At 64.3% G+C, this 16,332-nt stretch overlaps 2 protein-coding genes across 2 annotated transcripts in view; one reads left to right on the top strand and one right to left on the bottom strand.

The window, feature by feature from the left end:
- Positions 1–2,674: 2,674 nt before the first annotated feature.
- The window catches only part of SND1 (staphylococcal nuclease and tudor domain containing 1), a 77,695-nt gene continuing 64,037 nt past the window's right edge, over positions 2,675–16,332 (bottom strand). Inside the window, exons 17-24 of the mRNA XM_058022474.1 lie at positions 6,723–6,911; positions 5,645–5,786; positions 5,145–5,268; positions 4,981–5,050; positions 4,545–4,658; positions 3,744–3,947; positions 3,027–3,071; positions 2,675–2,895 (exon numbers count right to left, since the gene is read on the bottom strand). Coding sequence (XP_057878457.1) covers positions 2,830–2,895; positions 3,027–3,071; positions 3,744–3,947; positions 4,545–4,658; positions 4,981–5,050; positions 5,145–5,268; positions 5,645–5,786; positions 6,723–6,911 — 954 coding nt within the window. The 3' untranslated portion in view covers positions 2,675–2,829. The remainder of the gene's footprint in view (positions 2,896–3,026; positions 3,072–3,743; positions 3,948–4,544; positions 4,659–4,980; positions 5,051–5,144; positions 5,269–5,644; positions 5,787–6,722; positions 6,912–16,332) is intronic.
- On the top strand, positions 10,901–13,445 carry LRRC4 (leucine rich repeat containing 4). Its single transcript, XM_058022473.1, has one exon. The coding sequence runs from the start codon at positions 10,979–10,981 to the stop codon at positions 12,947–12,949; it is 1,971 nt and encodes a 656-aa protein (XP_057878456.1). The 5' UTR covers positions 10,901–10,978; the 3' UTR covers positions 12,950–13,445.

The raw sequence follows: 16,332 nt of genomic DNA on the forward strand, positions 1-16,332 counted from the left end.
GGACACTGGGACACGCAGACACGGGGACACCGGGACATTGTGGGGACGCTGGAACACGGGGACATGGGGGTAACTGGGACACTGGGAACTGGGGACACTGGGACTGCTGGACATGGGGACACTGGGAGAGCGGACAGGGTACAGGACGAGGGGACAGGAACAGGGACGGGCGGGGACAGGGACCAATGGGACGGGACGGTCACAGCTGCAACGGGGCCCTAGCGGGACTGGGCCGTAATGGGGCGGGGCCTTAATGGGGTGGGGCCTTAATGGGGTGGGGCCGTAATGGGGTGGGGCCTTAATGGGGTGGGGCCGTAATGGGGTGGAGCCCTCCTGGGAGGGGTTATACTGGGATGGGGCTGTAATGGGGTAAAGCCGTAATGGGGTGGGGGCCGTACTGGGATGGGGCTGTAATGGTGTGGGGCTGTAATGGGGTGGGTTTATGGTGGGATTGGTTTGTACTGGGGCAGGTTACGCTGTGCATTCCACTGGGACGGAACTGTACTGGGATGGGTTACACGGGGATGGGTTACACTGGGATGGGCTGTACCCGCACTGGTCCATACTGGGATGGGCTCTACTGGGATGGGTTACACTGGGATGGGCTGTACCCGCACTGGTCCATACTGGGATGGGCTGTACTGGGATGGGCTGTAACCGCACTGGTCCATACTGGGATGGGCTGTACCCACACTGGTCCATACTGGGATGGGTTATACTGGGATGGGCTGTACCCGCACTGGTCCATACTGGGATGGACCGTACCCACACTGGTCCATACTGGGATGGGTTATACTGGGATGGGCTGTACCCGCACTGGTCCATACTGGGATGGGCCGTACCCGCACTGGCCCATACTGGGATGGGTTATACTGGGATGGGCCGTACCCGTACTGGTCCATACTAGGATGGGCCGTACCCACACTGGTCCATACTGGGATGGGTTATACTGGGATGGGCCGTACCCGCACTGGTCCATACTGGGATGGGCCGTACCCGCACTGGTCCGCACTGGCCGCGCTGTTCTGTTTTTGCCGTTCCCGCCGCTCCCGCCAGGTGGCGCCATTTCCCTTCCCGTTCGGTTCCCGGAGCCCGCCCGGTACGGACCAGTACGGACCCGGTACAGACCAGTACGGACCCGGTACGGACCAGTACGGACCCGGTACAGACCCGGTACGGACCAGTACGGACCCGGTACAGACCAGTACGGACCCGGTACGGACCAGTACGGACCCGGTACAGACCCGGTACGGACCAGTACGGACCCGGTACAGACCAGTACGGACCCGGTACGGACCAGTATGGGCCCGGTACGGACCAGTACAGACCAGTACGGACGAGTACGGACCCGGTACGGACCAGTATGGGCCCGGTATAGCCCAGTACGGACCAGTACGGACCCGGTACAGACCGGTATGGACCAGTACAGACCAGTATGGGCCCGGTACAGACCGGTACGGACCAGTACGGACCCAGTACAGACCGGTACGGACCAGTATGGGCCCAGTACAGACGACTACGGACCAGTATACAACCAGTACGGGCACAGTACGGACCAGTATGGGCTCGTTATGGGCCCGGTATGGACCAGTACGGACCAGTACGACCTGTATAGGTCTGGTGCGGACCAGTACGGACCAGTATGGGCCAGTACCACTCAGTAGAGTGCAGCAGCCTTCTGCACCATCCAGCAGCACCCCTGAAACCTGCAGACCCCCAGATACACCCAGAGCCCTCGAGGGACCCCCAGAGATCTCCGGACCCCCCTCCCAGATGGAGTCAGAAACGCCCAGTGCCCCAAAAGCCGCCCAGAGCCCCCCCAGACCCCCCAGACGTGCCCAGAGACCGCCCGTGTCCCCAGAGCCCCGGCTGGGGCAGGTGAGGGTGGCCGGGCTGGGGACAGGGACAGGGATGTGGCACAGGGGACAGCCCCCCCTGCCCTCCCCCTCCCGTTAATTGTGATCGTTGCCCAGCGTTAATTATCGATCCGCCCGCTCCATGTTAATTGGCTTTGGATTCAATTAGCGCTGCCCCCTCCAGCCCCCCCCACCCCGGAATCGATCGGCGGCGCGGGGACAGCGGGGACAGCGCGGGGGGGGCACCCACGGGGACCCCGCGGGGCTGGGGTGACCCTGGCTGGGGTGCGGGGGTGACAGGGGGACCCCGGGGACTCTTCTGGGGGTGCTGCCCCCCCTCCGGTCAGGGGTTCAGGGGTCACACTGGGGAGGGGTCAGGTTTGGGCTCCAGGAGTGGCACCCAGAGCTGAGGTTCAGGGTCTGGAGCCACTCTGGGACCTAAATCTGGGGGCTGGGTGGGGGTCCAAGGTCAGGGGCTGGTGTGGGGTCCCAGGGTAGGAGGCCCACAATGGGGTCCCCGGGTGTGGGGTCCACAATGGGGTCCCAGGTTTGGGGTCCAAGGGTGGGAGCTGCAGGTGGGTGAGGTGCCAGGATGGGGTCCAGATCTGGGGGCCCCACTTGGCTCTGGGGGTGTTTGGCTGCTGTTCTTGTGCTGCCCCATCCCCCTGCATTGCCCCCCAGAGCCAGGACAGGGCCGGGGGTCCCAGGGCTGCACCCCCAGAGTGCCCAGCCTTGGTCCGAGGGGATGGGGGGAGCTGACCCAAGCTGGGGGGGCTGCCCCCAGCACAGAGGGACCCCAGAACACCAGGACGCTTCACTACGTTTATTGGGCCTCTGCAGCGTTAAATACAGGCCAGGCTTTGGGGGCGGGGGCTGAGGGCGCCCCTCCCCCGCAGCACGCCCCCCCGGGTGCTGGGCCGGCCCGGGGGGGGGCCCGGGGGGTTTGGGGGCGCCCCCAGGGCCCCCCGACCCCTCAGCGGCTGTAGCCGAACTCGTCGGCGTCGTCCGCGCGGAAGTCGCCGTAACGCCACAGGTTCAGCTGGGGGGACACGGGGGGACACGGCACCGTCACGGGGGGCAACCCCACAGCCGGGGGGCTCCCCGGGGGTGCTGCCCCCAGCCCCTGCCCCGGGGAACGCCCCCACCCCGGTCTGCGGTGCCCCCACTCACCCGGGCGCTCTTGGCCGCCTCCTGCGCGTTCAGGTACTCGGTGACCTGGGGGGACAGCCCTGGGTGACCCGCGGGCCTCGGGGGGCTGGGGGCACCCCAGGGTGGGACAGGACCCCCCGGCCTTCTGAGGCTCCCACTGCCCGCAGGGGATGGGGCTGGGGTGACCCCCCCTGGCACAGCCCCGAGGGGGACTCAGGGCTTTGGGGGGGTGGGCAGCACAGGGGGTGGGGGGACCCCATAGTCCCAGTGACCCCAGTCACAGTCCCAGTGACCCCAGTCTCAGTCCCAATGGGGCAGCAGCTGGGCTGGGATGGATCAGCACCAGCGGTGGTGGGGGGGTGACAGGGACCCCCCAGAACCCACCCGACATCCCCAGCACCCCCAGAACTCTCCAGAACCCACCTGACATCCCCAGTACCCCCAGCATCCCCAGATCCCGCCCCACACTCCCCAACATTCCCCCCACCCCTCATGCACCCACCTCAGGCCTCCCAAAAACCCACCCAACATCCCAGCACCCACCAGGAGCCTCCAGCCTCTCCAAACGGCCCCTGAGCACCCAGAACAACCCCAGCACCTCCAGCACCCCCCCAACACCCAGAACAACCCCCAGCGCCTCCAGCACCCCCCAACACCCAGAACAACCCCCAGCACCTCCAGCACCCCCCCAATGCCCCCCTACCCCTTGCCAGCCCCTCCCTGCCCCCCAGCACCCACCACTTTCTGGAACTGCCTCTCCTTGCGGGGCTCCACCATGACCAGCCCCTCCTTGACCAGCCCCAGCCCCACGTCGCTCTTGGAGTCGGCGAACTGCAGGGTGACGTGGGGACAGCCGGGCCCCAGGTGCTCCACGTTGAGCAGGCACTGCGTGTTCTGGATGTCCCTCACCACGCTGTCCACGGCGTCCGCCCGCGCCTCCTCCTGCGCCCGCAGCCGTCACACACCCCGAGGGACACCCCGGGACAGCGGGGACACCCCACAACCCCGGGGACACCCCACCCATTGGGGACACTCTGGGCCACCAGGAACAGCCCACAACTTTGGGAACACCCCCAGGGCTGCTGGGGACACCCCACACCCACAGAGACACACCATGGCCTTCAGAGACCCCCAAGACCCTCAGGGATCCCCCCCACCCCTCAGACCCCAGGGACTCCTAGGTGTTTTGGGGACACCCACAACCCACTGAGGGCTTGGGGTACCCCTGGGATTGGGGTGTGGGGGGGGCTGGGGTTACCCTGGGATCATGGATCAGGATTGGGGTCAGGGTTGGGGGTCAGGGCACACACGGGGGAGCTGGGGTTGGTGTTCGGGGTCAGGAGACACATTTGGGTCCCAGTGTTCCCAACTGGGACCAAGCTTGGGGTTGGGGCCCACCGGTGGCACCTGGGGCTCAGGGTGTGGGTCTGGGGGCCACGGGTGGGACACGGGGTGGAGGCTCGAGGTCAGGGGCCACAGTGGGAGCCCAGGTGTGGGGAGCCCAGGTGTGGGGTGACAGCAGGAGCCCCCCATACTCACATCCTGTGGCACCTGGATGAAGGCAAAGGTGTACTCGGTGGCCTGGGGCGGCAGCACCCGCGGGGAGAACGCCGGGGGCAGCGGGGCCAGGCGGCTGGGGGGCAGCGTCTCCTTCTGCGGGGACACCAGGGGGACACCAGGGGACATCAGAGAGGGGACACAGCGTGGGGGACACCAGGAACACCAAGGGGATGGAGGGAGGGAGGGATGGATGGATGGATGGATGGATGGATGGATGGATGGATGGATGGATGGATGGAAGGAAGGAAGGATGGATGGATCCACAGATGGACGGATCCATGGATGGATGGATCCACGGATGGACGGATCCATGGATAGGACGGATGGAAGGATGGACGAGGGATGGATGGATGGATCCACGGATGGACGGATCCATGGATGGATGCTTTCCCCCAGTTTCCCCGGTGGCACTCACGTTGCCGTAGTCAATGTAGAAAATGTGCACTTTGCCACCCGACTCCACCTTCTCCACCCGGGCACGGTACCTGCAGAGCAGGCGGGATTTTGGGGATCTGGTCCTCTCCCCACACCCCACGGCTGCCCTGGCCCAGCCCGTGGGTCGCCCCCTGCCCTCCTCACCATTCCCCGTCGACGAACTTGGCGATGCAGAAGTCGCCGCGGCGGGGGACGAAGGAGCCCTCCACGGGCGGGTGGGCGCCCACCTCAGCACGCATGTTCTCCATCAGCTTCTCCAGCTGGGCGCCTGCGGGGCCCCGGATATCCAGGATAAGCCCTCAGCCCCATCCCAAACCTGACCCCAACCCCGCTCCTCAGTGTGGCCCCAAAGCCTGAACCCCAAGTCCTAATAATGGCTTCAACAGTAGATCCCAAACCTGGACCTCAGCCCCAGACCCTGCCCCAAGACCTTTGGATCCCAAACCTGGACCCCAATCATGGACCCCTGCCCAGGTCCTGAAAATGGCCCTGGGAGATGGAGGGGCGACCCCACATCACCCTGGGCACATGGATTTGGGCGTTACCCACCAAACCCAGAGATCCTCATCCCATCCAACTCGCCAAACCACGCCTGGTCTGGGGAGCACCCCTGGGTGCTGGGGTGCCCAGGCGTCCCCCCGTACCCGTCTCCACGTCCTGCACGTAGAAGTGGAGGTCGTCGGTGATCTCGGTGACGAACACGGGTTTGTAGTTGGCTGTGCGCTCCTTCTCCTCCAGCACCTGCACCACCTCCTCCACCGGCGTCTCCTCGTAGTGGGACCACACCTGGGGGGACACGGGGACCCCAGCCACGCTCAGGGGACAGCAATGGGAGGGTGGGGGGCTGGGGACTGCAGTGGGAATGTGCCCAGGCCTCAGCTTCGGGGGTTGTGGGTGGGACATCCCTGTGGTGGGACACTCCTCAGGTGGGACATCCCTGGGCTGGGACATCCCTGGGGTGGGACACTCCTCAGGTGGGACATCCCTGGGGTAGGACATCCCTGTGGTGGGACATCCCTGGGGTAGGACATCCCTGTGGTGGGACATTCCTTAGGTGGGACATCCCTGGGGTGGGACATCCCTGGGGTGGGACATCCCTGGGGTGGGACATTCCTCAGGTGGGACATCCCTGGGCTGGGACATCCCTGGGCTGGGACATCTCTTGGCTGGGACATCCCTGGGGTAGGACATCCCTGTGGTGGGACACTCCTCAGGTGGGACATCCCTGGGCGGGGACATCTCTTGGTTAGGATATCCCTGGGGTGTTGGCATGCAACTATCTGGCATGCAACTATCATCACTTGGGGTGGGGACACCTCCAGGAGTGGGGACATTCCTTAGGGTGGAATCTCTTGGGGATGGGGACATCCATCGTGGTGGGATCACCTCTTGGTGTGTGGGCACGCACTGGGTGGGAACATTAACTGGGGCTGTGACATTCCCTGCAGTGGGGCCATCAGTTTTTTGGGTGGGGAATCCCTTTGCACAGGGACATCTCTTGGGACGGGGACATTCCTTGGCACGGGGACACCCCTCACAGTGGGAACATCTCTTGGCATGGTGACACCTCCTGGAGTGAGGCCACCCTTTGACACGGGGACATCCTTTGGTGGGCACATCTCTCAGGCTGGGGACGCCCTGTGTGGCTGGGCCATCTTTTGGGACGGGGCCGTGTCTCTGGGGTGGTGACCCTGCTGGGGCAGGTCCCCTGGCCCCCCTCACCTTCTCCTTCCTCTGCTTGGCCGCGTCCTGGGCGGCCAGCAGGGCCTTGCAGTAGGGGCTGCGCTCGGCCGTGAAGTGCACGCGGGACAGCGCCTGCTCCACCAGCGCCACCGACAGGTTCACGCCCTCGATGTGCAGCCACCCGATGAAATTCCCGGCCTTGTCCATGCTCTCCACCTCCACCTCAACCTGTGGGATCCCGGCAATCTCATGAGCTGTGGGGCCCCGTTCCCATGCCAGCCTGCCCCAGCTGCCACCTCCTCCCAGCGCTCCGACTTCACCCAGGTGGGACCCCCCAATCACCTCCCTGCAGCCAGCCCGGACCCAGGGACCCCCAGCCCAAAGCGTCCCCCTGAGGTGGGGGACAAGGGACATGGGAGCCACCCGTGGGGTACACAAAGCCACCAGGTCCTGCCACATCCTGTATCCCATCCCAGCCTGGGTATCCCATCCTGGGAATCACATCCCACTCCAGGATGGGTTGGACTTGTGGCCAGCGTGGCCCTGGGGACAGCACATGGCACAGGACATGCCAGGTGTGTGGCCGAGGCACTGGGGACAGCGAGGTTTGGGCCTGGGGTGACAGATGGGCCACACCACGATGGTTCAAACCCCGGCCATGGCCTCGGCCGTGGCCAGTGGGGTTTGGCTTTGCCAGCACTGCCACATGGAGCCTGTCCCAGCCCTGAGCTCACCCATCCCACCACAACTGCTCCCGCTGCTTCCCAAAGCCTGGAGGGGTCCCACTGTCCCTGCACTGCGGTGGCCACGGCACCACACTGGATATGGCACCAAAACTGGCCATGGCATCGTGTCAGACACAGCATTGCACTGGCCATGGCACCGAAACCCGCCACGGCATTGCTCCAACCACGGCACCGCACTGGACATTGCACCATGCCAGCCACGGCACCACACTGGACATTGCACCATGCCGGCCACGGCACCGAAACCAGCCATGGCACCACAGTGGACAGGGCATCACGGAGGAGAGAGCACCACATTGGCCACTGGGCACCAGTGCTGGTGATGGCACCATGGCAGACACAACACTGTCACCACAGCGGCCATGTCACCACTACGGATACGGCACCTCACCAGACACAGCACCGCACTGGATACAGCACTGCACCGGACATGGCACCGCACCGACACGGCACTGCACCGGACATGGTATGGCACCGGACACGGCACAGCACTGGACATGGCACTGCACCGGACACAGCACCGCACCGGACACAGCACCGCACCGGACATGGCACCACACTGTCCATGGCACCACACCGGACACAGCTCTGCACGGGACACGGCCCTGCACTGGACACAGCACTGCATTGTCCATGGCACCACACCAGACTTGGCATCACACCGGACACAGCTACGCACCGGACACGGCACAGCACTGGCCATGGCACTACACCAGACTTAGCACTGCACCGGACATGGCATGGCACTGGACACGGCACAGCACTGGACATGGCACTGCACTGGATACGGCACCACACTGTTCTTGGCACTGCACCGGACACAGCACTGCACTGTCTATGGCACCGCACCGGACAGGGCACGGCACTGGCCATGGCACCGCACCGGACACAGCACTGCACTTTCCAAGGCCGGTGTGTGGCAGGGACGTGGCCCCAGGCCACCCGCTGTCCCCCGGGCTGCCAGTGCCAGGCTGGTCCCTGGGGTCAGCACCCTGTGCACGCCTGTGGCACCTCCCCAGTGCCGCAGGGTGACACTCTGGGTGACAACAGTGTCCCTGTCCCCTGTGTCACCCCCGGCTCATTGGCCAGGGGACACGCAGGACACTGATGGACTCAGGGACAAGATGTGGCCACTGCAGTGAACAGGGAACATGTGGGACCCACCCGTGGGGCACTGGAGGTCACCAGGTCCTGCAGCTCCTGGGGGGACATCACCAGAACAGCTGCAGCCCCCTGGGGACGTGCCACCATCATGGGGAGAGTGACCCCAGTGAGGAAGGACAGGAGGGTCCTGGGGTGCCCTGGTGCATGCCAGACAGGATGTCCCAGAGGGGCCAGCAGCCCCACAGAGGTCCCCACCACCCCGCGGTAGCACTCAGGTGACAGCTCGAAGTGTCACCAGTGCCACCAGGAGCAGAGGGGCCCATAGGGTGCTGCAGGTGGCGTCGTGCACTCCCAGTCCGAGGGCAGGGAGGGGACAAGGCACAGCTGAGGGTGCAGAGCCTGGGCCCCAAGGAGCAGCGGCACCCCCAGGTCTCACGGTCCCCGTCCCCAGCCCCTGGCAGTCACCCCGTGTCCCCCCTCACCCCTGCAGGGCTGGAGCTCTCCCTCAGTGTCACAGCTCGGGTTGGGCCTCAGCCCCGCGGGCCGGGGGTCTCGGGGGTCTCCGCCCAGCCGGGGGAATCGGAGCCGGGATCCCCTCGGTCCTCGTCGCCTCCAAGCCGCCGAGCCCCGCGCTGCCCCGTCCGTCCGTTCCGTCCCTCCCTCCGTCCCTCTGTCCGTCCGTCCGTCCGTCCGTCCCCCCGGCCCCGGGGAGGGGTCGCTCGGGGAGCGGCCCCCCCCAGGCTCCACAAGCCCCGAGCGGGGCTGCGGGGAGGGGGGAGGAGGAGGAGGCGGCGGGAGGGAGGGAGGAGGAAGAGGAGGAGGAAGCGGCGCATCCCGCATCTCCCCCTCCCCGCGCACAAAACCGCTCCGGGGCCGCCGCACCGGCCGAAGCGGGGCCGGCGGGGGCCCCTCCGGAGAGCGGCGGGTGGGTGGGTGGGTGGGGGTGCGGGGGGGCGCGGGGGGGTCTGTGCGGAGCCGGGATGCGTCAGCAGGAGCAGCGGGAGCGGCGGCAGCAGCAATCCATCCGCGCTCGCACTGAAGGACAAAAGGATGAGCCAGCCGCCTGCGCGGCTGCTTCCCGCACCGCCCGCACCGCCCCGCACCGCACCGCCCGCACCGCCCGCACCGCCCCGCGCGGCCCCCGCCACCGGAGGATGCCCGCCGGCACCGCGACCGCCACCGCCGTCACCGCCGCTGTCACCGCCACCATCGCCCCGCGCCGCCGCTGAACGCGACACCCACGCGGGGACGCGGGAACGACACGCGGGAGGGGACGGGACGGGACCCCCCCGCCCCGCCACCAGCGCAGCCGCCGCCGCTACCGGGAGGTGCCCCCGCCGGCATCTCCCCCCCCCCACGCCGACGCCCTTTCCTCCCCCCCGCTCCCTCCCCGAACCGCGTTTTTCCCTCTCCCGGGGGGGGCTCCCCGCGATTTATTTATTTATTTCGGCCTATTTTTAATCTTTATTTTCCTGTTTTATTTTTAGGTTTCGTCCGGGTTGTTTGGGGTTTATTTTTTTTTTCTAATATTTTGAATTTTTATTTTTAGTTTTTCATCCGATTTTAGCCTTATTTTAACTTTTATCCTCATTTCCGTTCCTATCTCGATTCGATTTTATTTTAGATTTTTATTCCGTTTTTACCTCCTTTTCCATTTCCCTTTCCTGGCCAATTTTTTTTTTTTTTCCCCATTCCCATTTCCCTCCCCGTTTTTCATTTTTTTTCCTCACTTTTTCTCTCCTCCGCTCCCTCCCCTTTTCCCAATTCTTCCTTTTCTCCCGGCTTCTTTTTTTTAATTATTTCCTTTTTCGCCACTTTCCCCGCGTTCCCCCCCCGCGCCGTTTCCCCGCGGCCTGGGGGGGGCGGCCATGCCGGCCCCGCCGAGCCCCCCGGGCCGGCCCCACGGGCGGAGGTGCGAGGCCGCGGGGTTGGCCGCGCTCGGGGGCTGCCGGGCCCCCGCTTAGCCGGGCCGGCCCCCCCCCATCCTGCACCGCAGCCTCCAGGAGCCATTTTGTCTTTTTTTTTTTTTTTTTTTTTTTTTTTTGGGAGCCGGCCCCCCCCTCTCCCCCCCCCCTCCTCGGTTCCGCGCCCCCCGCGCTCGCCTCGAGCCCCCCCGGACCCCCCGATCCCCCTTCCTTCCCCAGGTAGGTACTGGCGAGCGGGGCCGGGCAGGGGGGGTTTCCTTCTCCTCCTCTCCCCCCACCCCCCCCCTCCCAGCACCTTCCGCTGATTTTTTTTTTCCCCTCCTTAAATTTTAATTTTTCCCTCCCCAAACCCCGCTCCCCCTCGGAGCCCCCCCCGACCCCGGCACCCCGACCCCCCCCTCCCCTCCGGCCGGCCGGGCCCCCCAGCTCGTGGGAGCCGGGAGAGGGGGGGGGCCCCGAGCCCGTTCTGCTGTTCTCGCCGCCATCCCCAGACGATGGTGAATGATGAACGTGCCACACCATGAAGCTCTTGTGGCAGGTAACTGTGCACCACCTCCGCCGCCACCGTCGCCACCGCACCTGGCCGGGGCTCCTGGCCGCCTCCCTGACCCTGCACGCGTGGCTCCTGGCCACGGCCGCCGCCTCGCCGGGCCCCCAGAGCTGCCCCTCCGTGTGCTCCTGCAGTAACCAGTTCAGCAAGGTGGTGTGCACGCGCCGCGGCCTGGCCGAGGTGCCCCCCGGCATCCCCTCCAACACCCGCTATCTCAACCTCATGGAGAACAACATCCAGATGATCCAGGCGGACACGTTCCGCCACCTGCACCACCTGGAGGTGCTGCAGCTGGGCAGGAACGCCATCCGGCAGATCGAGGTGGGCGCCTTCAACGGCCTGGCCAGCCTCAACACCCTGGAGCTCTTCGACAACTGGCTGACGGTGATCCCCAGCGGGGCCTTCGAGTACCTGTCCAAGCTGCGGGAGCTGTGGCTGCGCAACAACCCCATCGAGAGCATCCCCAGCTACGCCTTCAACCGCGTGCCCTCCCTCATGCGCCTCGACCTGGGCGAGCTCAAGAAGCTCGAGTACATCTCCGAGGGCGCCTTCGAGGGCTTGTACAACCTCAAGTACCTCAACCTGGGGATGTGCAACATTAAGGACATGCCCAACCTGACGCCCTTGGTGGGCCTGGAGGAGCTGGAGATGTCGGGCAACAACTTCCCCGAGATCAAACCGGGCTCCTTCCACGGGCTCAAATCCCTCAAAAAGCTCTGGATTATGAACTCGCAGATCAACCTGATCGAGCGCAACGCCTTCGACGACCTGACGGCGCTGGTGGAGCTCAACCTGGCCCACAACAACCTGTCGTCCCTGCCCCACGACCTGTTCGCCCCGCTGCGCTACCTGGTGGAGCTGCACCTGCACCACAACCCCTGGGACTGCGACTGCGACATCCTCTGGCTGTCGTGGTGGCTGCGGGAGTACATCCCCACCAACTCCACCTGCTGCGGCCGCTGCCACGCCCCGCTGCACATGCGGGGCCGCTTCCTGGTGGAGGTGGACCAGACCTCCTTCCAGTGCTCGGCGCCCTTCATCATGGACGCGCCCGCGGACCTCAACATCTCGGAGGGGCGCGTGGCCGAGCTGCGCTGCCGGACGCCCTCCATGTCCTCGGTGCGGTGGCTGCTGCCCAACGGGACGGTGCTGAGCCACGCCTCGAGCCACCCGCGCCTCTCCGTGCTCAACGACGGCACCCTCAACTTCTCGCACGTGCTGCTGACCGACACCGGCCTCTACACCTGCATGGTGACCAACGTGGCCGGCAACTCCAACGCCTCGGCCTTCCTCAACGTCAGCACGGCCGAGCTCAACACCTCCAACTACAGCTTCTTCACCACCGTCACGGTGGAGACCACTGAGATCTCCCCCGAGGACGTGTCCCCCAAGTTCACCAAGCCCGTGCCCACCACGTCGACGGGCTACCAGCCGGCCTACACCACCACCACCACCGTGCTGGTGCAGACCACGCGCCCGCCCAAGCAGGTGGCCGTGCCCACGGCCGACGCCGGCGACAAGCTGCAGACCAGCCTGGACGAGGTGATGAAGACCACCAAGATCATCATCGGCTGCTTCGTGGCCGTGACGCTGCTGGCCGCCGCCATGCTCATCGTCTTCTACAAGCTCCGCAAGCGCCACCAGCAGCGCAGCACCGTCACCGCCGCCCGCACCGTGGAGATCATCCAGGTGGACGAGGACATCGCGCCGGCCACCGCGGCCACGCCCGCGGCCGCCCCGGCCGGCGGGGCAGGGGAGGGGGCCGTGGTGCTGCCCAACATCCACGAGCACCTCAACTACAACACCTACAAGGCCGCACACGGCGCCCACTGGACAGAGAACGCGCTGGGCAACTCCCTGCACCCCCCCGGGACCACCCTGGCCGACCCCTATTTAATCCAGACCCACCCCAAGGAGAAAGTTCAGGAAACCCAGATATGACTCTTTTTTGGGGGATTTTTCCTGCTTTTTTTTGGGTCATCGTCCCCCCCCCACTTCCAACCCCGGCCCCGAATTATTATAAACGCAATAGATGCACAAAAGCAGAACTCCAAAAAGAAGGAAACCCAGGAGAATTCCTCAATACTAAGGAAAACCAGGAGAATTCCTCAATAATAGACACAACTTTTGTACAGGGGGGGGAAAAGACTCTTTTTCGTGTACATGCTTCTATAGCCAACCTCGGGGCCGAGAAGAGCAGCAGATTCTATTAAAATTTAACGAAACCCACCCAAAACTCCTACAAAAAACCACTATTTTCTAACTCGCAGGTTCTATTTAAACACAAAAAGAAACAAACCAGGAGAAACAGAGGAGGAAAGAAAATAATCGGTAATAAGAGGAAAAATCCCCGTGCTCGGGGACGAGCGGCGGTGCCGTGGCGCGGGGGGATGCGGGGGACGCCGGAGCGGTGGCGGAAGCTGTCGGGGTGTTTCTGGGGGGGCTCGGGGTGTTTTTGGGGGTTATCTGGGGGAGGGGGTGAGGTCGGCCCCCCCACCCCGCGGCGCTGCCCTTGGCCGCGCGCCCGCGGCTCCGGCGTCACCGGAGCGGGATCTCGGCCCCGCGCCAAGACCTTCCCAATGCAATAAAGGAACGGATTTTGGGGGGTGGGGGGCTCGAGGGGGGCGGGGGGCACAGCCTGAGGGCTGGGGATGGACGTCTGCAATGTATTCAAGCAAAAAAATTCCTCAAAAACCCACGGGAAGGGGGAGAACCCCGCAAGCGCCCGGGGGGGTGGTTTGGGGGGGATCTGGGGGGGCGGAGAGCGGGTGCCCCCCCGCTTTGCTCTGCACCCCCTTTCCCACGGTGTTTGTCACCCCCCCGGGCCCCCCGGACCCCCCGGCACAGGGCTATGGCTCCTGGGGGGCTGGGGGGGCCCCCACGGGAGACCTGACCAATGATTGTAACCACCTTCACTAAAAACGGCATTTTTAGTCCTTTTATTTGACTGGGGGGGAGGTGTGGGAAACACCCCCCCCGTCCCCGGGAGGGGGTGACAATGGGGACACCCCCCCCAAGGGCTGCTCATGGAATGGGGGGGGCTGGGAGAAATTAAGGGCTTGGGGAGGGGGGGGAGGTGACAATGGGGGGGCCACCAGCATCGGAGGTGGCGCCGGGGGGGGTCCCGGTGGGGACCCCAAGTGCCTCGTGGGGGTCCCGAGGGGATGAGGGGGTCGGGGGGGGGTCGGGCAGCAGCGAGGGGGGGCCCCCCCGGTTGCTCGGGCACTGGAATTACTTTAATTTCTTGTTTTAGCTTTAAAATGTTCTCGGAGGGGGGGGCAAAGCTGAGCTAAAATTTAGGGTTTGGGGGTGTCCGGGGGGGGAGGAAGGCGGGAAGGAGATGCAGAAGTTCCCTCTCGGGCTGTAAACGCCGGAAGGATCCGACTGTACCGCGAATCCAACAAAAAAAAAAAAAAAACAAGTGTATTTTTGTATTTTAATAAATATTGTTCCAAATTTGTAACGCCGAGTGCCCGAGGGGTTAAACGGGGGCGCTCGGGGGGGCCGCGGGGGCCCCCCCCTCCCCGCCAGCCTCAAAGGGGTTTTTTGTCCTCTCAGCAGGAAAAGCTTTGGAAAAATCGCAGAGCGGGAAAGGGAGATGGAGGCAGAGGATGGAGGAGGGGAGGGGGCGAGGACAGCTCACCGGGGGGGACAACAAGAATTTAGGGGGTGACACCGGGGTGACACGAACTGGGGGGGGGTTAAAATTAGGGGGTGACATTGGGGTGATGAGAATTGGGGGGGGGACATGGAGGGTGACATGGGGGACAATCATGGGGTGACATTGAGGGGAGTGATGAGAATCAGGGGATAACAGCAGCAGAGGGGCACTGATGGGGGGGACAGCAGGACCCTGACAGGGGCTGGGGGCGTTGGGGTCACACCCCACACATGCCAGGAATTGGGATTGGAGGGAGGGAGGAGGGACAGGGATCAGTCAGGGGCACTGCACCTGCCCAGGAGGGACATGGGGACAGCGGGACCCCCGGTGAGGGGACAGTGGGATCACTGACCCTGAGGGGACAGCGGGGTCCCCCATTCTGTGCAACGGGGACGCTTTGAGGGGACACCAGGAGCCTCGGCTGTGTGGGGACATTGGGACCTCCAGCCTGGGGACAGGACACTGCGACCCCAGCCTGGACACCGGGTGCCACTGCCAGGACACGGGGTGTGCTGGGCACTGCTGGTGGTGGGGACAGGGACACAGGGACAGGGACACAGAGTGTCCCTCTGGCAGTGGGGACACAGGGACCTCGCATGGCACCAGTGTCCCCAAGGTGTCACCTCCACCCCAGTGCCACCACCACGTCCGGGGGGCTGAGCCCCTCCCCCAGTCACCACGCAGCTGTCAGAGTTCAGTGTTGGGATTTGGGGGAATTTTTAGGATTTTTGCTATTTTTGGCAGATCCGGGTCAGTTTTTCCCAAAATCATATTCCTGCTTTTCCCTTTATTCCTGAATTTTCCCACCAAGGCCAATCGGGAATGCCAACACCTCCTGTTCACCCCGGGGGATGAACCCCCTTGTCCTCCCTGTGCTGGAGACAGACAGGAGTGATCCCAAAAATCCTGGGAATGATGCAGGGGGCTGGAGGCATTTATGGATTTTATTACCACTGATTTTAGCCCAAAATTAGAGCAACTAAGTTCATCATCTTCATCATCATTATCCCATCCTAATCCTGATCTCGATCCTGATCCTCAACCTCACCCCCACCCCCATCCCATCCCATCCCATCCCATCCCATCCCATCCCATCCCATCCCGCCCCATCCCATCCCCAAAGCCCTCTGGTTCTGGCCCCTCCCAGCTCCCACTTTCAGGAATTCCATCCCATCCATCTTGCTAAGGACAGTCCCTGTGGCACCCTGGCCCCCGGAGCAGCCTCAGGTCCTTCCCTGGAATGATTCCTTTGGAGCAGGGTGGGAATCAGGCCCTGGGATGTGGGGAAAGGCAAATACTGGCAAATTAAATCCAGCGATTTTTAGGGAATGACAGGGAAGTCCCCATGGCAGTGGGATTTGGAGTTCTGCTCATGCCTCCCCTGTCTTTGGTGGATCAAAAAGGGAGCAGGGTGAGGTGGGATGGGGTGGGATGTGGGACAATGCAATGGGACACGGCGCATGCTCCAAGCACAGGGCTGGGATTTGCCCTGGGATTGGGATCAGGGTTGGGATTGGCACTGGGACTGGGATCAGCACTGGGATCAGGCTGGGATTGGGATCAGTGCCAGGATCAGGCTGGGATTGGGATCAACTGGGATCAGGGTGGGATTAGGAATGGGCTCAGTGCTGGCATCAGGCTGGGATCAGGGTTGGGATCAGGC

The sequence above is a fragment of the Melospiza georgiana genome, chromosome 4 (genome assembly GCF_028018845.1).
Source record: "Melospiza georgiana isolate bMelGeo1 chromosome 4, bMelGeo1.pri, whole genome shotgun sequence".
Taxonomy (NCBI): Eukaryota; Metazoa; Chordata; class Aves; order Passeriformes; family Passerellidae; genus Melospiza; species Melospiza georgiana.

What these genes read in the sequence shown, in the direction of transcription:
- LRRC4 (XM_058022473.1), top strand. Translation starts at nt 10,979, where the DNA reads ATGAAGCTCTTGTGGCAGGTAACTGTGCACCACCTCCGCCGCCACCGT.